The 23,635-nt window shown below is 40.3% G+C and overlaps 1 protein-coding gene across 2 annotated transcripts in view; it reads right to left on the bottom strand.

The window, feature by feature from the left end:
* The window catches only part of OSBPL1A (oxysterol binding protein like 1A), a 164,131-nt gene extending 142,018 nt beyond the window's left edge, over positions 1-22,113 (bottom strand). For both annotated transcript variants that reach the window (XM_081148382.1, XM_081148383.1), the window contains exons 1-4: positions 21,808-22,113; positions 12,236-12,358; positions 4,722-4,807; positions 3,850-3,924 (exon numbers count right to left, since the gene is read on the bottom strand). In XM_081148382.1, the coding sequence (XP_081004508.1) occupies positions 3,850-3,924; positions 4,722-4,807; positions 12,236-12,356 (282 nt within the window). In that variant the 5' untranslated portion in view covers positions 12,357-12,358; positions 21,808-22,113. The remainder of the gene's footprint in view (positions 1-3,849; positions 3,925-4,721; positions 4,808-12,235; positions 12,359-21,807) is intronic.
* Positions 22,114-23,635: the final 1,522 nt, after the last annotated feature.

Below are 23,635 nucleotides of genomic sequence, written 5' to 3'. Positions count from 1 at the left end.
GAGAGAGGAAAGGAGAGGGAGAGAGAGAGATGGAAACATCAATGCTGAGAGTCATTGATCGGCTGCAGCCCGCAACCCGGGCATGTGCCCTGGCCGGGAATCGAACCCCGATCGCTTGGATCCTAGGTCGACGCTCAACCGCTGAGCCACGCCCGACTGGGCAAGTATATTCATTTTCTATTGATGCTGTAATGAATTAACACACACTTGGCAGCTTACAGCATCACAAATTTACTATCTTACAATACGGTACTTCAGAAATCCAAAATGAGTCTCACGGGGCTAGAATCAAAGTGCCAGCAGAGCTGCAATCCTTTTGGAAGCTTTTAGAAGAACTCATTTCCTTGCTTTTCCAGCTTCTAGAGGCTGCCCACATTCCTTGGCTTGCGGTCCCCTTCCTCCACTTTCCAAGTCAGAAATGCTGCATCTCTCCAGTCATTCTCTCATAGGCACTTCTCCCTCTCAACTCCGACTCCTCTTCTGCCTCCCTCTTATACTTTCAAGGGCCTTTGTGATTACACTGGGCCCAGCCAAATAATCCAGATTAATTTTCCTGTCTTAAGGTCAGCTGATTACCAACCTTAATTCCATCTGCAACTTTAATTTTGTATTGTCATGTAGCCTAACATGCCCACAATACCACACTCTCTATATTTGATAAAACAACCAAACAGAAAATAAGTTAAGAATGACAGCCTTATCAACTAACTTAATCTAATGAACATTTATAGAATACTCCACCCTAAAATAGCTATACATTCTTTTCAAGAACTTAAGAAACATTCTCCAGGATAGATCAAATGCTATACCATAAACTTAAAAATATCTTCAAATGAATGAAAACAAAAGCACATGTCCAAATGTATTATATGCAGCTAAGAGGAAAAATTATACCTTTAAAAAATGCTTCTACTGCCCTAGCCAGTTTGGCTCAATGGTTAGAGCATCGGCCCAGGGACTGAAGGGTCTCGGGTTCAATTTTGACCAAGGGCACGTGCCTCGGTTGCAGGCTTGATCCCTGGCCCCTGTCAGGGCATGTGTGGGAGGCAACCAATTGATGTGTCTCACTCACATTGATGTTTCTCTTTCTTTCCCCCTGCCCCTCTGAAAACAACGGAAAAAATATCCTCGGGTAAGGATGAAAAATAAATAAAATTTTAAAAAAATAAATTTTAAAAATGCTTCTACTGAAAAAGAACAAAAAACTCAAATCAATAATCTAAGTCCTTAATAGAGAAAGAATAGAAAATAAAAATAAAGCAGAATAGAAAAACAATGATCAGAACACAAATAAAATAAACAGAAAAACAATACAGAAAGTAAATGAAACCAAATGTTGGTTCTTTAAAAAGATCAATAAAATTGATAAATCTTTAGCCAAACTAACCAAGACAATAAGAAATACACAAATTACCAAAAACAGGAATGAAACATTACCAATCCTACAGATACGGAAAGAATTATGGAGAATATTAACTTTATGCCAACAAATTAGACAACTTAGGTGAAATGGGAAAATACCAACAAAGACAAAATAGCCGGGGCTGAGCATGAGTGTCTCGACCTAGATCCAGACAATCGCAGTTCAATTCCCGGTCAGGGCACATGCCCGGGGTTGTGGGCTTGATCCCCAGTGGGGGGCGTGCAGGAGGCAGTCAATCAATGACACTCTCATCATTGATGTTTCTCTCTCTCTCCCCCCCCCCTTCCTCTCTCTGAAATCAATAAAGATATACTAAAAAAAAAGAAAGAAAAAGACAAAATAACCAAAACTAATGAAGAAAAAAAAATCTGAACAGAGCTATATAGAATTAAATTGATTTAGTAATTTAAAATCATCCAACACAGAAAGTCCAAGCATAGATGACTTTGCTGGTGAATTCTATCAAATATTTAAAGAAGAAATAATAACAACCATTCACAAACTATTTCAGAAAACAGTGGAGGAAAAACATTTCCCAGCTCATTCTATGAAGCTATAAAAACACATCTCAAGAAAACTACACAGCAGTATCTCTCATGAATACAGATCCCAGAAATACTTAACAAAATATTAGCAAACAGGTTCCAGTAACATATAAAAAGGATTATTAACCAATACCAAATGGGATTTATACAGGAATGTAAGGTTGGCTTAACACCCCAAATCAATTAATGTAATACACCATATTAAGACTAATGAACAAAAGTGACATGATCATCTCAAAAGACAAGAAAAACATCTGACACCTATTTATGACAAAAATTCTCAACAAACTAAAAGTAGGAGAAAATTTTCTCTATCTAAAAAAGAGTATTTAAAAGAAACTTATAACTAACATCATGCTTACTGGTAAAAGACTAGATACTATTCCCCTAAGATCAAAAACAAGGCGAGGATTTCTGCTCTCACCATATTTTATTCAACACTGTACTGGAATCTAACTAGTAAAATAAGGAGGGGGAAAAGCATCCAGATAGGAAACGAAAAAGCACATTTATCTTTATTTGCAGAAGATATAGTCAAGCATATAGAAAATACTATGGAAGCTACCAAAACCTAATAAAACTAATAAACAAGTCCAGCAAGGATACAGGATACAAGGTCAACATTTTAAAAAAATCAACTGACTTTCTGTAGCAAAAAGAAAATTAAAAGAAAAATTCCATTCACAATAGCACTAAAAAGAATAATATGCCCAGGAATAGATTTAACAAAAGGAGTACAAGATATGTACATTGAAAACTCCAAAACATTGCTGAGAGAAATTTAAAGAAGATCTAAATAAATGGAGAGGCATTTCATGACTCAGTATTTTTTAAATGGCATTTCTTCCCAAACTGAACCACAGGTTCAAGAAAACACAATTTCTATCAAAATTCCAATAGGTGTCTTTAGAGAAATTAACAAGATGATTCTAAAATTTATATGGACATACAAACTTTTGACTGAGAATTATCCAAAATAATTTTTAAAAGAACATCATAGTTGGAGGACTTATACTACTCAATATCAAAACTTAATTATAAAGCTACTGTAATAAAGATAGGGTGATACTGGTGTAAGGACAGACATATAGATCAAAGGAAGAGAAGAGAAAATCCAAAAATAAACCCTTACATTTATGGTCAATTCATTTCAATAAAGGTGCCAAGGTAATCCAATGGGCAGAGTCTTTCTAATAAACAGCAACCAAATTTTAAAAATGTAGTATACCTATACAACAAAATATTATTCTGTCACAAAAAGGAACTAATTACTGATACATGCTACAGCATGGATGAACTTCAACAATATTATGCTAAAAAGAAGCCAGATATAAATGGAATCATGCAACTTTTATAAGAAATTTCTATAAATAGCAAATATCTACAGACAGAAAGCAAAGCAGTGGTAGCCTGAAGCTTGGACTAGAAGCAGCGAGTGAATGCAAACAGGCATGAAGAAACTTTTGGGGGGAGATGGAAATGTTCTAATACTAGACTGTGGTGATCAGTTGTACAAATGTGTAAATGTACTGAAAATCAATGAAATGTACACTTACAGCAGGTGAGTTTTAGCAATGTAAATTATTCCTCTAGGAAGCTGCTCTTTTTTAAAGGGACAATCAGGAGTCCCCTCATCCCTGTAGTACACAAGTGAAGACTGAATGAGCTCCTATCAGGGATGCTAGAGTGGAAGTCTCCATGACCTTCATACTTGACCTCACTGTCCAACTAACAGCTTAGCCGCTTTTGACCCAAAGTGCTGGTTTATACATTTTTGTTCCTTTTCCCAGCTGCAATTCATATGGTTGTAAAAGAGAAAACATTTGTGAGTGCTCTTCCAAACATTTCACTAGCAAACATTGAGTACAGAATGTCTCTCACCTTTCGTCCCGTAAAGGCAGCTCGATGAAGCGGTGTGTCTCCCATGTCATTTAATACGTTTACTTCTGCACCAGCCTAGCAAATATGAAATCTTTAAACATCCTTCACATATTAAGAAATATACAAAGATAAATCAATTTCTTACAAATATATTAAGTATTTCAAAAATTAAAGTTGTTGTTAATGTTGATTGGTTGTCATCAGTATAAATAAATTCATTTCATAGTAAGAGTAAATAGTAAACTTCCTGAAAGGTAAAAATCTACTTGATAGGTAGAAAATAAAAAGCTACTTTTCTTTAAAAATCTATACACCATCACTGAACTTTAGAAACAGTCATATTTTAAAAAGGCAAACCATTTCTCAATGAAATACCGTATTTTTGCCACCAATTTAATAAGTTTTCAGGGGAAAAAAGACGTCACCACTTAAATGTACACATCAATTTTAAGATGCAACCCAACTTCAGAAATATCAGTATGTGAAAAATTATTAATCACAAAACTGAGAAATATGTCTTAAATTATATGGTGCTCATTAAAAAATTCTGTAATTCTTAATTACTTAGGATATACTTTGGTTATTTTTTAACTGCTATGCTCAAAAAACTGAAAATATACAGTATCTTCATGAATTCACATGTCCACTTTTGAAATTTTAGAAAGTCAATACTGTAAAAATCAAATGACTGAAAAAGATAGAATTTCAATTAATCAGGCTAACCGAATTCATGTATTTAGTAAAGAACAATTAGTGTCTTTGGTAATGAGCTATTGCTTTAAATAAACCATACGGCTCAATTGGCCTAAGACTTTTATAATTTCCATAACAATATTTATTATATTCACTTAAAATTAAAGTCATAAATATACCTTTAACAGATCCTGGACCACTTGTCTATGTCCAAAATAGCACGCCAGATGAAGAGGCGCCCAGCCCAAATTAGACTTACTTCTTCCTAAAAATGGGGGAAAGGAGGTATTTTTATATATAATTAAGGTAATTTTACAATAAAATTAATTTCTCTGTAACAGACTACTTCAATACATTGGCCAATGGCTCTCTTTCACACTGCACTGCTGATGAGTGGGAGGCAAGAGACATGGCGGAGTAAAAAGGGGAATGAGTGTAATGGATTAGAACTTACAAGACCCAGATTCTGATGCCACTTTTCCTAAGTCAATGTCCTCATTCCTAAAAGGCTGGAGGACACATGAGGGGTTGCATTCAAACTAAACGATCTTTAGTAGCTGCTGACTCTAAGGTTCGGAGTCTCTAACCATCTTCCCATCACCTTGCAAAGATGTGGTTCTCTTGGCACAGTATTTCACGAAAAGAGCCTCTCTTTGGAAGCCTGTAACATGGGAACTGTGCAATTGGTAAAGAATTCTTCCTGCGGCATTTGAAAAACTATTAGCTCTGCAAATTGTGACTGAAAATGGAGTCTTGACTTCAGATAAAATCTCAGGTAATGAGGATATTGGGTTACCAGAGCCCAACTAGATAACAAGAACCAAAATTAAAGGCAATGAAATGTGAGATCCTAGCAGTAGAGCTGAGAAGAGGTATAAAACAATACAGTGCTGCAAATTCAATTTAGAATGGAAACGAATTCAATTTAGAAAAGAAAAGGCGAGGGTGAGGGGGCACTATAGCTTAGAGTTGAGATAGCTCCAAAAGCTTCCCAGAATTCCAAACCAGGCTGGAGACAATACAGCCTATCAAATCCCAAAGTCAAGTCCCAGGGAGCACTCCTCAGAAGGAGTTGGAGCTTTAATGCCTGCCCTCAGCTTCTGGATTTTGGGTGCTGTGTCACCTCAGCCTCCAACCTCAGTGTACCCAGAACAGGCCCCTACCATCACCCTGAGGGATTGCTACCACCAACTGTCCCTGTGATCATTTCCCACTCACCCAAATTCCCACATCTGCTGTCTCGCAAATGTGTGCCCTCTGGAACCACAGGCAATAAATCCTAGAGCCTCAGTCCATTTTATGGAACACTTCTACCTTCTCTCAACTGAAACCTAGCTCGTGCTGACAGTGATTCTCCTTTTCCCCAGGTGGAGCCTCCCCTCCATTTGCACACCCACTGCTGCTCACAGGACAGAAGTCATGCATCCCCCCTCAAAACCCAATGCCTCTTGGGTCAATGACTTCACTCCCATTACAGCTCTGCCTTTGTGACTTCTGCCAACAAGCCATGGCTACAGCTCCCTCAAACGCCGTCTCTGCTGCCCTCTACCAGCCCCTCACCAACTAACTGAGCAACATACTCTCTCCCCTCCCGCAAATCCTGCCACCATCCTAGGGGTGTCTACTACTATTCAGCATCCTGGAGCCTGTTTTTCAGCTTCCCGCATCTCTCACAAGCTGCGCCTCACATCTGTCGGATACCCACTCCGAGCCTGAATGTCATCATGACCTCTGAATTCATGAACAGGAAAAGCCCACTTTCCCCCAAACTCCCCACTTTCCAGCTTGTCACATAGGTACGCACTCAGATGTCTGTCAACTTCATCAGCCCTTCAGTGCTTAATTACTTTTCTGTATGTAAATACCCACATCTTCACTTCCTTCAATGAATCCAGCATATATTTCCTGATTCCTCACTTTGGCAGTATCTGCAATACCCTTGCTTTACTCTCTTTGTCACGGCAACCCAGAAAAATCCTAAAGCCTGATAAATACACCAGCGCAATTTTTCTATAACCACACCCAGGTTGTTAAGCGGTAGCAGAAAAAAATAACAAAACTCTGTGGATTCGTGGCACCATAAATTCACTCATTTCATATCTTCTGTATTTTCTCTTGGTCTTTGTCATCGTTTTGAGTCCTTTTTCACTTTTTCATTTTCTACTTTTTGTTCTCTCACATCTGATTTAGTGGGTCAATGTTTCCTTATTGATTTTTGTCTGGAAGATCTATCCAGTGAAGTCAGGGGGGTGTCAATCCCTCCCTTAAAGTCCTCTAGAAGTATTTTTTATAAACTTAGGTGCTTCTATATTGGGTGCATATATGTTTATCAGAGTTATATCCTCTTGTTGGATTGATCCCTTTAGTATTATGTAATGACTTTTCTTGTCTCTTGTTATGGTCTTCATTTTGAAGTCTATTTTGTCCAATACGAATACTGCTACCCCAGCTTTTTTTTCATTTCCATGGAAAATTTTTTCCATCCCTTCACTCTCATTCTGTGTGTTTTTGTTCTGAGGTGGGTCTCTTGTAGACAGCATATATTTGAGTCATGTTTTCTTATCCATTCAGCCACCCTATGTCTTATTAGAGCGTTTAATCCACTTATATTTAAGGCTATTATTGAAAGATACTTATCTACTGCCATTTTATTTCTGTATGCCTATGTTTCTCATTCTCTCTATTTCTACTTCTAATTATAGCAGTCCCATTAACATTTCCTGTAATTCTGGTTTTGTAGTGATAATGTCCTTTAGCCTTTTTTTGTCTGGGAAGCTCTTTATTTCACCATCTATCTTGAATGATGATCTTGCTGGATAGAGTAGTCTTGGTTTCAGATCCTTGTTTTGCATCACCTTGAATACTTCATGCCATTCCCTCCTGGCCTTTAGAGTTTCTGATGAGAAGTCAGATGACAGCCTTATGGGAGCTCCTTTGTAGGTAACAAATTGCTTTTCTCTCGCTTCCTTTAAGATTCTCTCTTTGTCTTGAATTCTTGGCATTTTAATGATCATGTGTCTGGGCAAAGGCCTCTTTGGATTTTTTGCTTGGGACTCTCTGTGCCTCCCAAACTTGTGTGACCTTTTCTTTGATGAGGTTAGGGAAGTTTTCTGCCATTATTTCATCAAACAGGTTCTCTAACCCTTGCTTACTTTCGACCTCCTCTAGCACTCCAATAACCCGAATATTGTTAGGTTTCACGTTGTCCCACAGCTCCCTTAGACTGTCCTCCTGTTTTTTAATTGTTTTTTCCTACCCTGTGTTCTAATTCACTGATCTGATCTCCAACTTCTTCTAATCTGCTGTTTACTCCTTCCAATGTATTCTTTATTTCTGTTATGTTATTCTTAATTTCCTTCATAGTTTCCAGATCTTTTTTCATGCCTTTGAGCATCCTTACAATCAGTATTCCTAACTCTATATCTGATAGATTGCTTATCTCTATTTCATTTAGCTCTTTTTCTGGAGACTTCTCTTGTTCTTTCATTTGGGGCTTGTTTTTTGGTCTCCTCATTTTGGCTGCCTTTTTGGGTTTGTTTCTAAGTATTAGGTAGGTCTGCTAGGACTCTCAGTCTTTTTGGAGGGTCTCTGGTATGACCAATGTCAGATGCAGTTTGTGACTGGCCCTGAGTACCCTGTTTGGAGCTATCAACAACCCTCAGCTTGAGGTCTCCTCTGCTGGGGCTGGGTGCATTTGGACAGGACCAAGGTGCACACCAAAGTCTGCTTTTCCAAGGCCGGGTCCTGAAGCAGATCAGACAAAGACTCAAAGCACTGTGAGGTCTGCCTCTGCCTGCAGGTTGATTAATCTGATTCTCTTAACAAGCCTCAGGCGGTAGAAAGTCCTCTGAGCAGGGTGAGAGGTTTTCCAGCAGGGTGGGGCAATTGCTTCCCCCCTCAGGCAAAAGCCAAAAGTTGTCTGCCAGAGAAAGATGTCCTCCATGGTTTAGAGGAATGACTTGGCACAGGAATCCAGATGGGTACCCTCTGATCTCACTCTCCAGAGCCCACAACCCCAGACTCTCCCCACACGGTTCCAGTCTACTCGCCCCCTGCCAGAGCCCAAGGTGAGTGGCTGCACACGAAACGTTGTGCATTGGCTCTTTAAGAGGGTGCCTGAAGTTCCAGCCGCCTCTCCCTGGAAGACAGAAACCCAGCTGCTTTTCACAGCCAGATGTTATGTGGGCACCTTTCTCAGTTCTGGTGCTTTGGGCTGGGTAGCCCAGCCCCCTCTGGAACTTCAGCTGCTGCCTGTGGGAGCCCGGCCAGCCCTCTTGTGCCCGCAATTCCTACTAGTCTCTATGCAGTCGCCACTTTTCCTCCTTGGTTATGAGGGTGCTCTCCAGCTTATCTTCAGTTGGTTTTCAGGATGGTTTTTCTATGTTTTAGTTGTAAATCCAGATTGGTCCCGGGGGAGTGTCAGCATAGCTTCCACTCAGTCCACTGCCATCTTGGATCTCCCTGGAATGATTTTTCCTTTCCTTGTCACTGTTTATTGTATAGTTGTCATAAGAAAGAAATTTCATAGGGGGGGACGCAGGCATGAACCCTACAAACCTGTTCTCCGAGCCAGTCCCCACAAACCGACAAGCCTGCAAATATCATCGGACCAGCATTTATTTAAACAAACTCTACTGTGGGTTACACGCATGTGAGTTAAAAACTATTGCAAGGAGTATCTTGGAAGCCCAAGCGGCAAATTGGTGAGCACAGGTCAAGCATTTAAAAGCCATTAAGACAGTCACCATCTTAAAAAAAGAAGATTCCTGTGACAGGATAAATTGGTCATGGAATGAGTTAGATTGCACATCCCCCTTAGGTATTAGTTTGGTCTTTCCAAGAGACCCAAGGTTTAATGAAAGCCATTAATGTGCATGTAATAAAAAACTAGTTTTTCTCTCATCTTGAGAGCACTGGCTTTTGAATCCCTGCCATTCAGAAATGCATGTGTCAGTGTGCACTCGGCAATCCAACTACCTGGGGCTTTAGATTACTCTCTTTTTTATCTTTTAATTCAGCCATGACAGCTCTCAGGGGTTTTTGTCTTTAACATGAGGCTTCACACTCTGAAAGTTCCTTCCTTGGGAATTATAGCTTATATATGTACAAACATTTTGGTTCCTCTTCTATGTCTTTTTAATGAAACGGACCTGCTTAGCCAGAATAATTTAAATAACTTAGCCACTACGGAAAACCTTTATTTAAAGTCCACTTCAAGCCCGTACTCCCTTTAATAGATAGGATTCCAAAATCCTCAGGGTCAATGGAATACATTATTTGGTTGATATGCAGGAACTTCTAAAAGATGGGGGGGGGAGGGGGAGAATAACTAAACATTCAGCTCTAAAAGGATTTGAAAAGAGTTGGCCATCTAAGCAGGTGCTTTAAATTTTCTTACTGTTGCCCTGCCTGGTGTGGCTCAGTTGGTTGGACATCCTCCCGGGCACCAAAAGGTTGCTGGTTCAATTCCTGGTCAAGGAATATGTCTGGGTTGTGGGGCTCCACGCCCAGTGAGGGGCATGCAGGAGGCAGCTGATCGATGTTTCACTCTCACATCGATGTTTCTCTCCCTCTCCCTTCCTTTCTCTCTAAAATTAATTTTGAAAAATCTTTAAAAAAAAAAAAAGGAATTATAGTACATTTTACCATGTTATCCATTTCTCAGGGTTTGGAAAAACAAATAAAACAGAAATAAGAAACAACAAGAAATGCCAGGAAAAGTGATTCCCACAGTGAAACACTACTCACGTCCAGTCCCACCACCCCTGCATTTACTTCTATTGGGTGAACGGCTTATCACCTGATTACTTCATTCCTCTACATTAACACATATCAAACTGCCCTTAAGACAAAGTCTGACTGGGACAGGTAGAATGAGGGTGAAATTTCAAAGAATTTTTAACATTTGCTTCTCAGTTTTACATTTCCAAGTAGAGGAAGTTCCACTAATTAGCTGAGGCAACCATAGGTAGCAAATGGAAAGGTAGTAAGTAAAGGGTCACTGAGGATTATCAAATCAGGAATGTTTTACCATTCGAAAAGGTAAAGATTAAGAACCAGTCTTTCCTGAAGAATGGGAGGATTTTTAGAATTCTTTTAGCATACCAAGAACCATCTCAGGCTACACTTTCTGGACAACCAGATCATAGTTTCTTCTGTGCTGCAAAGATAATAATTCTTCCCCACTGGGAGTGAGGCCAGGAGATTTGTTGCTTGAGGACAAGATGAGAATGTGACACAGCAGAATAAAATATCCATGTGGGACAGAGGACTGTAGGAGACGAAGATATAAGATGAGACACGTGGCCCCTGATCATAAGCCCAGAGAGTGAGATAAACTGGGGGAACACAGAGTACAGGCAAGTGGCATCTGAGGTGCTAGGAAAAGACCCCCAGAACCGACCACCTATACCAGTACCCACCTGCCCGGGGGCCACAGCAAAGTGAACTCTGTAGTACAAGCAGAGGGAAGGTCAAATTTTGGCTAGCCATAGCTACTCTTAGATCCCATGTGTCGCCAAATTCCCACAAAGCCACCCTCAGCCACACTCCTGTGAGGCTGAGCTGAATCAGCAGGCTTCAGCCATGTGCCAAATAAAAGACATGACAGAGGCTCAGGGTGACATAAAGCCAACAAGAGCCAAGGTGAGTCTCCTGAGACAGCCAAGGAGCACCGCCTGTATTGTATGATAAACTGAGAGACCTCAGTTTGGCTTTGTCCCAAAGTTCTACTTTAGCTACAAATACTTATGGAGCACTAGGAAGACAAGGGTCACTAAGGAACCAAAGGCTGTACAAACACACAGCAATGCTCACCTTTACATTTAAATGCAACCTCAGGGTAGACTGGGGAGAAAAGAGAGGTGAGAGGCTCCAGAAGACCAAGCACTAACTAGAAAAGCTACTAAGACTGATGTACCCAAAGACTAGCGTTCAGTCCTCCATACCCCTGGACCGAGAAGGCGCTTGTTGAAATATCAGAGCGACTTGAAAAATGAATTCTATTTGTCTGCATACCTGAGAGTAAAATATGTACAACCTTGCTACACAGGGCACGCTATTATTTGGCTGGTACCCACCTAGCCTTATCCCTCACCCCCTCCCCTGCCTGCAGGCCCTTGCCATCTAGGCTGCCTCTCACCTCAGGACCTTGACACATGCTGTTTCACTTCCTTCAAGAAACTAATCCTTCAAATTCCAATTACATACCTCTCCTGTGAGGTCCCACGACACCCTACACTTGCATATTCTGGTACATATGTGTGATGTAGACTAGTCTGATTTATTACTCTACTGGGCTAGTCTCAGTGAGGGAAGGGACACTGACCAACATCATCTCCCAGTTACTCCACATGACTCTCTGGGCACACATAAACACTCGAAACTGCTAGTTCAACTACAATGTCTTTGAGAAGAACAAATTGTCATAGCATGCATCTTGTGGGCCCTGGGTCACCCTTGTAGTTTATAAAGTTTATGATCCATGATAATTTTAAGACTGGATCTCAATTTCTCTGACTTAGAGAGAATGAGGAGAGACATTTTACCACTCGTATTAAGGTTCTTTCTAGGTTAAGAAACGGAAATTTATTGCAAGCAAGGTAAAAAAATAGTGCTAAATAAACGAGATAGTAGATAAGAGAGGGTACATAAGTAGTAAAAGAGAAAGGAATCAAATTCACTCAGAGCTTACCTTTGCAATTAATATCAGCAATTACTTCACTCTTTTCCATGGTTTCCAGTAGCTTTCTTACTTCCTCAGCATTGCCATTTCTGGCATGATGGAGAAGCTGTTGTTCTGCTTCTGTATTCATTTCTACATTAAAAAAACAACAAAATTGCTTTGATCTAAGAACATAATTAGCTTTCAGATACTACCTACTAATACCAAACGGGAAAAGACCCCTGGCCGTTATGGCTCAGTTGGTTGGAGTGTCGTCCCATACACCAAAAAGTCTCGGGTTTGATTCCCAGTCAGCGCACATACCCAGGTTGTGGGTTTGATCCCCAGTTGGGGTGCATGCAGGAGGCAACTGATCGATGTTTCTCTCTCACATCAATGTCTCTCTCTCCTTCTCCATTCTTCTCTAAAACCAGGGGGAACATAACCTCAGGTGAGGATTTAAAAAAAAAAGGGAAAAGAATCATCTTTATTTTGCAGCTAGACACAACTAATTAAATAAATCAGTTGCAGGGCCAGAACTTGTTCCTGACAGCTTGCCCCCTGTATTATTATTGAAGAAGTGCATTAGACATTTGGGCATGTTTCTCAATCTTTCAAAGCCTGTTTCCTCATGTGCAAAACACAACCAATTTCATGACCTGTTATAAGATTATGTCTATAAAAGCATTCTGTCAAATACAGGTATCTTGCAAATAGTTTTTATTACAACAATAACTAGACATAAAGTAAAAATACAGTCATTCAAGTAAAAATACTAAAGACTGAAATGTAAACTAACACATTCAAACCTTTGCAAGAAAACATTCTGAATAGAAAAAGTAAATGGACCTTGAAGTGGCTATTACAAATAAATTTTTTCTGTTTCATATTTTCTTACAAACTCCAGAACAAATATAGAGGAATACAAAGAAATATAGAGCATTTATGTCAAAATGTTATGAATAGCACCGTAGCCGGTTTTGCTCAATGGTTAGAGCATCAGCCCACTAACTGAAGGGTCTTAGGTTCAATTCCAGCCAAGGGCAAGTACCTCGGTTGAAGGCTCAGTCCCCAGCCCTGGTCCGGGTGGGTGCAGGAGGCAACCAACCAATGTGTCTCTCTCACATCGATGTTTCTCTCTCTCTCTCTCCCCGCCCCCTTCCACTCTCTCCGAAAAGCAATGAGAAAAATATATACTCAGGTAAGGATTAAAAAAAAAATGTTATGATTAGCAATTCCCAAAAGAAATACAAATTCATTCTTACTAATAATCAAATAAATACCAAAAAAAAAATCAAACACAAATGATATATTTTTACCTATCAGATTACCAAAAAAATAAGATTAAACACAATGCTTGCATGGGCAAGAAATGTGTAGTGTATTCTAATAAACTGCTCCTATAAATGTAAATGCGTATGTTACAGGGAGAGAGAACTATTTGACAATATTTTTAAAATTTCATAATACATACTAGAAGCTTTTTTAAATAATATTATGCTTGGGTTCTCACCACATTGGGTTCACAGAAAGAAATAATAATAATAATAATGGACACTCTGAACACTGGCCCTGCTTTTAGCTTTACTGTACCCCCAGCTGCATATTTTCTAGGACTGTTTTAAGGGACATGGGACGTTGCAAACAGAGAAATATAATTCCATGCAATGCCTAGCCTAGCTTTTACCCATTCTTGGTTTGTCTGGGCTTTGTGCTAATCCCATTCCTTAAAGTATCTTCAGGAATACTAGAAGTTTTTTTAATATTATCATCCTTGGGTTCTCACCACATTGGGTTCACAGAAAGAAAAAAAGAAAAAAAAAAAAGGTTAAAAATCTACCATCTAACTTAAATACTCCATTATAATATATTAGCCACAACACAACAGTTGCTCATGAATGCTGGGATTGGGATTTAAATTTATTCAACAAGCGTTTCTGCCCTGGCCAGGTAGCTCTCAGTTGGCTAGAGTGTCATCCCAATATGCCAAGGTTGCGGGTTCAATCCCTAGTCAGGGAATATATAAGAATCAATCAATGAATGCGTAAATAAGTGGAACAACAAATCAGCGTTTCAATGTCTCTCTCTCTCTCCCTCTTCCTCTCTCACTCTAAAATTAATAAAAAACAAATGTTTCTTGAGTACCCACCAATGACATGGTCTGCTATAGGTACCGGAGGTACAATGATGCACGGTACAGTCTCTGCCCCCACCCAGAAACAGGGCAAACATGCAAACAACAATCATACCAACATGTGCCAAGTACAGTAATATACAAGGGACAGTGCTGTGTAGAGAAAGGGCGTCCTTAGCTCGTTCCCTTAGGTACAGAATCACAGAGAAAGGGAAACTGAAGCATGAGGAGCTCACCAAGACCACCAGGGTCAACAAGGTTTCTAACCTGGACGCCTGTTAGAAAACAATCCTACACGAAAAAGTGATTCCATTTGGGCTGGGTAAGTTTGAGGTTTCCGTGGGAAACGGAGAGGGAGCTATCCCATAAGCATTTAGCTAACACCAGCCGGAGCAGAAGAAAGCTGTCCTGGGCTAGAAACCAAAAGGTGAGAGTTATCAGTATATTAATGATTGGTCAGGCCATAGGGGTAAAAACCCCTTCCTGGGAGAAGATTAACATTTAAGGGGAAGGAGGCCAGTGAGTAAGATCTGGCAGAAAGGACTAAGTGTAGAAAGAGGGAACAGAAGTGGGCAGTAGTGGTGAAACCAAGAGTGTTTCGAGGGCGTCCGATGGCTGTGAAATACCTAAGAGAGGGCAAGAATAAGACCTACAAATGCCAATCAATTTGGCAAGTAGGAAGCCACTGATGTACTCAAGAATTTTTTCAGTGGAGATGAGAGAGAAAAAAAGATTTGGGTAAACTGGGGAGTGAAAATGAGTAGCAGGGAGAGAGTAGACCAGGTTCCTTTAAAGCACCTTGGTTCTGAAGAGCTGGTGATCGCTTCAGTTTTGGAAATTAGGTACCTGGGCATGCTTATAGCTGTGGAGCAAGAGCCAGGGGAGAGGAAATGCTTGAAATACAGGAAAAAGGATGGATGAGGGAGGGATGGGACAAGGTCCCAGAGGTGGATGAAAAGCCCACAGTGGCTGCCATTTTCCTAAGAAAAGAACCAGATTCTTAGGTACCTTAACAGAAGAGCAGACTCAGCGTAAGACAGGATGGGGGTGGGGGTAATAGATAAATAAAATACAGATTGTTTTATTTTAAAAATAAGAGGGGAAGAAGGCCAGTTAAACTTCGCCAAGACAGAAAAATAAAACTCCTGTTGCTCTATGCCTAAATCCCATATGTATCCATTTAACACAGGCACCTGTTTGATTACAAAATCTTCTTGAAGCAATTTGGATATTCTCTCCTTTTCAAAGCAATTTAACACCTTATCCAAGTAGTTAGTCTACCTGCAGAACTGAGCCAACTCTATAAAGGTTTGCTAACTGTAAAACTTGGGACTTATTCAAACAAGCAATATCTTGAGGGTAAATTGCAAATATGCAAACAGGCATTTTTAATGCTTTTCCTTTATCAACTTCAATTACTTTAGGAAGGGGGGGAAGACTGACACTTTTCCCTTTTCTCCTTAGAAACAAGTTTATAAAATCATATATGAATTTAAAACATAGTTCCATAAACAAATCATCTTTTTGAAGCAGAAAACAGTAAAAATACATTTTTATAACAGAATAATTTCCCAGTGCCTCAAACACCATCAAAACAACACAACTCCAAAAATACCTGTAATTTAAAAACCAAGTAAACATCCTAAAATGATACCAGTAGAATAAAATGATATTTATGTTCCTTTCAGCTATGCTACAAAGAAATTAATAAGAAAATGTTCTGAATCAAGGCATAAAAACATTCATCATAGTTTCTTTCTTCATTAAAGAAACGTCATTACTAAAGATTCCCTGTATGTGTGTAACAGGCAGTTAAACATGAGCAGAGCAAGGACAATGGGCCAGGCACAGAAACTCACCAGGGCAGAAAGCCTCAGGTACCTAGCAATGGGGCAAAACTGGGGAAACAAGGACCTTTCCCCCAGGGTAACCTTTCCTCCCCTAGTTTATTTCTTTGGAACCCCTGATCTTTCATTTCACTGGTCATGAGGTTTAGACCCCCTGGCTTTTCTTCCCTAAAAAATAACATCTAGGCCTCATCTGCATTTCAGCTCCAGGCCCAGAAAAGCAGCAAAACCAGACAAGTGACACCATGACTTCTCCTCAGGACCAGCTCCAATGACTAACAACCCCAGCCCTGGCTCCACCTCTCTAGGAACACACCAAGCTTCCCTTCTCACACCCCACCCCACCCACCCACCGCCCCCATGTTACCATTACCTTCCTCACTCCCAAGTTCTAAGGGCCCTTCTTTCGCCTTTACGACTTGTTTCCTGGGCCCATTTCTTCTACCATTCATTTTTTCTACCTCTGTGACTTTCTAAATAAATGTTCTCTTATATTTTGAGTCCTGGCTCTGAATTCTTTCCTAGCCAGAACTCAAGTACTGCTGTTGCTGAACCAAGGTCCAGTCTGACCCCACCCGTCTTCCCCAGATAGAGAGCATGCCTATGTCATTTCATTTGAAGTCACAGAACCTATCCATGACGTTGACCTGGTAGTGACAGGCAAATTGCAGCTTCTTGTGGCTGTCACACTGGACACCTTCCCAGCTCATGCGGGCTACCTAGATACCCACCTAAGAAATAAGGTTTTAGCCCAGCCGGGCATGGCTCAGCGGTTGAGCGATGACCTGGGATCCAGGCGATCAGGGTTCGATTCCTGGTCAGGGCACATGCCCGGGTTGCGGGCTTGATCAATGACTCTCTCATCATTGATGTTTCTATCTCTCTCTCTCCCTCTCCTTTCCTCTCTCTGAAATCAATAAAGATATATTTTTAAAAAAAGAAATAAGGTTTTAGATACTAGCAGATATTGTAAGTATTCAGGCCTGCATATGTTGGCAGAGAGAATGGCACGTCCATGCCCTTTTCCCTCTGTGGACAAAAAGGGGCCACATACTAAGCCTGACAAGCTCAGGGAAGGCCTGCATGGTAGCCTTACAAACTTGGAGACCTAAAGTAACCACATAAAATGGTCTAAAATTAAAATGTTTTTACCAAAAGCAGTTCATGGCAGGTAGAAATGTCCTAAGGCAGTAATTCCCTAACAAAAGTCAATCTTTACCTTAACTAAGCCTATTGTCTCTTTGTATCTAAGATGACATACCTTTGGAATGTCCAAGAAATTTCCTTGTTCAGGACCCCTCAAAGCACAGGCACCACTCTACAGGAACCACAAATCCCCTCATTGTAATTATGTTCATTGCTGACTGTTAACTATCTTGTATTAACATGTGCGTTAATGTGCTTAATGCCACTGAATAGTGCACTTAAAAACGGTTGAAAAAGTAATTTGATGTCATGTGTATTTTACCAAAATAAGAAAATGTCAGGAAGCATCAGAAATATGGCTTACAACTGCCAAATAGCTTTGTACTATTAACAAAGCCAAAGGGAGGGAGCCTAATTATTCAAAAACTTACAACAATATGTTGTGATTATTTTTTAAATTCTCAGAAACTGATTTTATGCTTGGTGTTACATTCAAATAACGTTTGAAACACAGTGTATACTGGGAATTTGAATAGTGACTAAAATTAAATGCGTTTATAAACAAATACATATATTTTACAAGTTAAATCTTTAAAACATTTTTTAAAATCTATAATATGCTTAGCACTACATTCCAAAGCAGCCAGCTGCTCAATGGTGTGGGTTTTTCCCCCATTATTATATTCTGTTAATATGAGGAAAATATTAAAAATTAAAGTAACTATGTAAAAACAGCAAGAAAATAAATTTTGCTTTCAATCATATTGGCTCCTAGCAAACAATCGTTAAGTTCTCTAATAGGGGTGTGTGTGTGTGTGTGTGTGTGTATACCTATGTGTACACACACACACATATAACACTATGACATTTGTGATAATACAAACAACTTACTGCATTTTTGCTTTAGAAATTCTACAATAGTAGACGGATTCATATTTAATATTGATTTTAGAGGTTAAAATAACCTGAGAAGTACAAAGGTAAAGTTACTTGTTGAGTACTGTATGCCAATAAAGCCACAACCAAAATCTAGAACTCTTAATCAGGGGGTGAAATAACAGCGATGCTATATATTTCATAAAATTCAAATCAGTCTCTAAAATTAAATGTCACTGACCCTAACAATTGTTCATGTGTGAGCATTGAGGAAATTGACTCTGAATTATGACTTAATGTCATTTTAAGAAGCTTTATTTACCAACTAAAATGAGATATCCAAAACATGGCAATTTAAGGAAAACCACAGCAAATTATAAAGTCTATTTTAGGAAACACTCATTCTTTCTTTTAAAAATAAAAAAGTAAATTAAAAATCATTTCATTTTTAATTCAGTAAAACTTATACTCTAGCTTCCTCCATGAGACTTTCTGCCCAGATAAAGAGCATCATCTCCAACTGACTAATTATAATCTTCCATGCTACAGTTTGTAGACCATTGAAGTCAATGTAAAATGTTTATATTTGACATTCACATTACCTTCTCTTATTCATATTCAGTATGTACCCACAGTGACTTGGATGCCATAGATGTAATAAAAAAACAATCCTACTTGCTGGATATTTATCTTTTACCTTTTTTCAGTTGAAAATTTTAATGTTTATCAAAATTGGTGAAAATTAAATAAGCTTCATGGCTTTGCTTTATGAAACTTTCAACCTTAAGTTGCTATATGTTTTATCAGCTTCAACAACCAAGAACTAACCCTTAGATGCACTCCTGATTTGAATTTCAACCTGAATTCTGAAAGCTATTAGCTACCATTTCAAAACAGGCTGGATCCGTAAAAGCAAAGGGCGGAGAAGTCCACAAATTAGATAAATCCAGTTTTAGATACTAAAAATACTAACAAGAAAGTTGAATGTTACCTTTTAATGATAACATTCCTTAAGTTTTAGACAAAATGTATTCAAATGTTTCCCATTTTGATTTCACATTTAAAATTGTTTTCCGAACTAATGTAGAATACTGACCAGTTATACATCCTCTATCCAGAAGTTTCTCTTTAAAGGAAAACTTTAAACAACAAAGTAAAAACATGTGGTTACTTTCCACTGTCATGTGATAGGAAAATGTAGTTAAGGAGTGCTTTCACTATATGGTAATTTCCTATTTGTCAGCTGACAAATCCAAGAACTCAGATACAGTAAGTGGCCTAGTATAATCTCTTACTGAAAGTATTAAAACTATTTCTTATACTTTCCCACTTTATTAGTGGGTGAGGTCAGGTAAGTAAGGAAAAATCCAACATTTCTAGGAATCAAGAACATCCTATAATTTATGGCATTATGATCATCAACATATAATGTACAGAATAGAATGCATAAGAGTATCTTTGACACCTCATTAATGAATTCTGGTGAGCTGATATAAGCTGGTGTCTACACTGCTAACCGCTGGCCTCTTTCTAGAACTGGAAAGAATTTACTAGTCATCAATCAAGTTCTTATTACCATCAGGCTTGAAAAAACTGACAAGGTTCCCAACCATTTCAAATTTCTCACATGCACTTGCTACCGCAGCCTATCTCCTCCAGGTGTTATTAGTTAAGCTGATTTCTACTTTCTACTGACCACTTCTCAGTGAATACATATAATATACAAAACTCACCTTCTATTAATGTCACGAGGTAAGAAATTGCCACAAGAGTTCCAAATTAAAAATCTACTATAGCCCTGGCCAGTGTGCTCAATGGTCAGAGCATCAGCCTGCACACCTAAGGGTCACGGGTTCGATTTCGAGTCAAGAGCACATAGCTTGGGTTCAGGTTTATTCCCTGCCTCCGCTTCAGGCTTGTGCAGGAGGCAACCAGTTCATGTGCCTCTCTCACATTGAGGATTCTCTCCCTCTCTCTCCCCGCCCCCTCCTCCTTTCTACTCTCTCTGAAAAGCAATGGAAAAAATATCCTCAGGTGAGGTTTAACAACAACAAAAAAATCTACTATAGATGTATTTCTAAATAAAATAAAGACACAAGAAGAAACTTTTAAATTTATTTAATAGACACTGCACCATGTTATCGCTCAAAAGAAGCTGGCTGTATTCTTTATTGTTGGCTTTAAACTGATTATTTCCCTTTGTTTTAGGGGGAGAGTGGGGAGCAATATTTTTACAGAATTAACATCTACCTACTCTGAATTACAGGTGTAAATACTACTGGAATAATACCTACAAGACAGCTGCCTCCAGAGTCAAGGATTAGCCACCACCACCAATTTCTGCTGATGAACAATGAGACATAAGTGTCATCTGATCTTGGCAAACCATATACTGAGTGGGATACAACTACTGCTTCAGATAAAGCAACTCAACTTGCGGCAGTTAACGCCTACTTTTAACGTCAGTTGCTCAATGTTGTGGGAAAGTTGCTCTGCCTGGGAGAAAAGACAAACATGATAGCTAACTTTTAAAAAGTAATATTACTGACAGCTGTCTCTCATTTTCCCCATAAATTGTAGATCGAGTCCATAGGGTAGAACTGGGAGATGAAAAGAAGGTGGATTTTGTAACTATTCTGTAATTAATACTGAGATCTTTAAATTTTCAGCTGGAGGATTAAGAAATTATACCTACCACAATGGCTGCAAAAATTGTATTGTATCATGATTAGAACGCACACATTGCTGGGCCTCCAAACAAATCAACAAAGAATTTCCCAAATGCTGGCTGAAGAGGTGAGGATATTCTGAACTCTATATCCAGAATGCACCAACTACAATACTAAGGCTGAAGTTTTCGGGGAAAACCCACCACTGATTTCAAAGCTGATTTCATTATATTACCAACTATTCACAAAGGCCTTATAGCTAAATATGCAACATTCAAGCAGCCTTGATTAAGTTAACTTAGTATCACAACGCCAACAGTTAAACTTCACAATACAGTCTGCAGAAAGCGACGGTGTTGGCAACTAAAAACGGATTTTAACAAAATCAGGACAACTCTGCCAATCAACAGGGCCACCGGGTATATGCCTCCTTTCTACTGTACAGCTGCAATCTTTCATATTGTTTCCTAATCCCTGTGAGTCTTTCGTGTTTGTCCCATTAACCACGCTGCGCACTGAAAGGATGGTCACATGAACAGCTCGTGACTTCCACTGTGAGTCAATCCTCTCGTTAATGGGAAACTAAAAACTACGATGCACACATCCCAGGACCGAGGACGCACGCAGCTGATGACTCGGTAGGTAACACGTGTGGCACCAGCACGAGGTCCTAGCACCGCGAGTGGAAGCGCAAACACACGCCAACATCTTGCTACTTGTAACAACTAACTTCCTCGCGGTGCTGAAGCAGCCGGAGGCCGCCAGGAAGCCGAGCTGCCTCGCAGCCCAGCATCGCCGCGCCACGACCCTGACCATCCTCAGAGACGGGCCGGAGGCCCGCACGCACCCCCCGCCGGGCGCCCGCGGACCTCCCCCGAGCACCGCGCGGAGCGGAGCCCGCCCGCACGGGTAGCGGCCTCGGAAACTGACCTAGGCGGTCACCCGGGCTCCCGGCGCTCCCGGAACGAGGACCACGACCGCAGCTTCCCGTCCGCTCGCCCCACGTCGATGAAGCCGAGGTCACCTGGCTCGCACGCCCGCGGGAGAGACGCTCGCGCGGACCGCAGCGCCAGGATCGCGGAGGAGCGCCAGGCGGCGGGGCATCGCTCCACGAGGTGGCGGCCCCGCCCCTCCGTGCCGCCCAGCTCCAGCCGCGCGCCCGCGCCCGGGTTCTTTGCGCCCGGATCGTGCGGCACGTGACCGCTCACGGGGCTCGCGGCGCGCGCCGGGCTCCCCGGCCCCGCCCCCGGCCCGCCCCCGGCCGCGCCCCCGCTGCGCTGCGCTCCGGTCCCTCTCCGACCACCGAGGCCGGCTCCAGCCTTTGCCGAGGGCTGAGAGGCGGGGCAGAGCCCTCGCGCTCCTCCCGCCACGCCCCGACCCGACCGAAGGGGTAGACCCCACCCGAGCACTCGGGGGAGCTGTGGGGGGCAGAGGCAGCCCCCACGCCGAAGCAAATGGGAATACTGGGTTCATGCGCAGGACGTTTGTTATTAAACAAATACATCACCCGGCTGCCCAGATCATTTCTTTTCTGCTTTGGCTGCGGCCTTACCGTGGGAACTTAATTGGCAGTGTAAATTAGCTACACCCCTTTTTCTGCTCACGTGCCAGAGGATGGTCTTAAAATGCCTTTCAGCTCTCCGCGTTCCGAGGTTGCTGCAGGTGAGGGATGCTTTAAGAGATGTGTTTACAAAATTCCTCCCCGCAACAAATCTTTCAGAGTCCACCTCTTCAGACTCACGGCACAACAGGTCTAGCCAAAAGAGTTAACAGTCTATAATGGCTTAAGCTTTATTATATAACTTCTTTAAAAATATGCATAACTAAAAGAGAAAGAAAATTGGAGCAAATGAACAATTTTTCAACTTTCTTGTATTTTCCAGTGTATTTAATGAACATGTTCTTTTGTAATGAAAAATTAATAGAACTCGTTTTTAAGGGACTGTAGTTTTATAGTCATTTTAAGTCTAGGAACATATTGAGAATATAGGCCAGTTGGTCAGTGCATTACATGTGATAGGTCATGTAGCAGATCTCTTAGAACGTCTTTAGAGAACACAAGCAGCCCTACTTGTGTATCCTAGGCCAACGTGATATTTTATTTAAAAAAAGTCACTTGACTAGCAAAATGTGTGGTAACTAAGGCAGTCATATTTGCCTCACAAAGAAGAAACCCCTGGACTTATTTTCTGAGACTAAATTATCCTCACAGCCAAAGTAAAAATTGCCTATTGAAATAATTTTCCACATGATCCCACCAAAGCCTACATTCTCACTATGATAATTTAATTGACTAAATTCACTACTATTTTTTTTTTTTTACTGTAAGGAGCAAGTTTATTCACTGGAGGGCCATCTCAAGCATGAAACAAAGCCAAAATCTATCATTTAACCCATTGGAGAACGTATTTAGAACTACTCTCATTTTTCAATCCACTTTATTCTTGAATTTGTAAATGAAAATAGACCCTAGCTAATGTGAGCATAAAGATAACAGAAAGTAATCATTATGACTACCAATAAGAGAAGTTCCAATCTTGTGGAGATCACTATGTAAACAATAATATAAACAGAGCTACTTTAAAATGGAGCTACCATGCCAGAGGAACTACCTTGTACATCTTCCACCTCAAACCTTGGGATGTTAAAAACAGGGCAAAATACCACATCTTCTTAATCCAATTGTCTATCAAATAATAATAGTAATAAACAGGTAAAATAATCTTTGGACTGGGCCTAGGACAACATTGTATCCCAA

This window comes from Miniopterus schreibersii (assembly GCF_964146895.1).
Source record: "Miniopterus schreibersii genome assembly, chromosome: 10".
NCBI lineage: Eukaryota > Metazoa > Chordata > Mammalia > Chiroptera > Miniopteridae > Miniopterus > Miniopterus schreibersii.
Note: the sequence above shows the minus strand (reverse complement) of the source record. Positions and strands in the feature narration are given on the sequence as shown.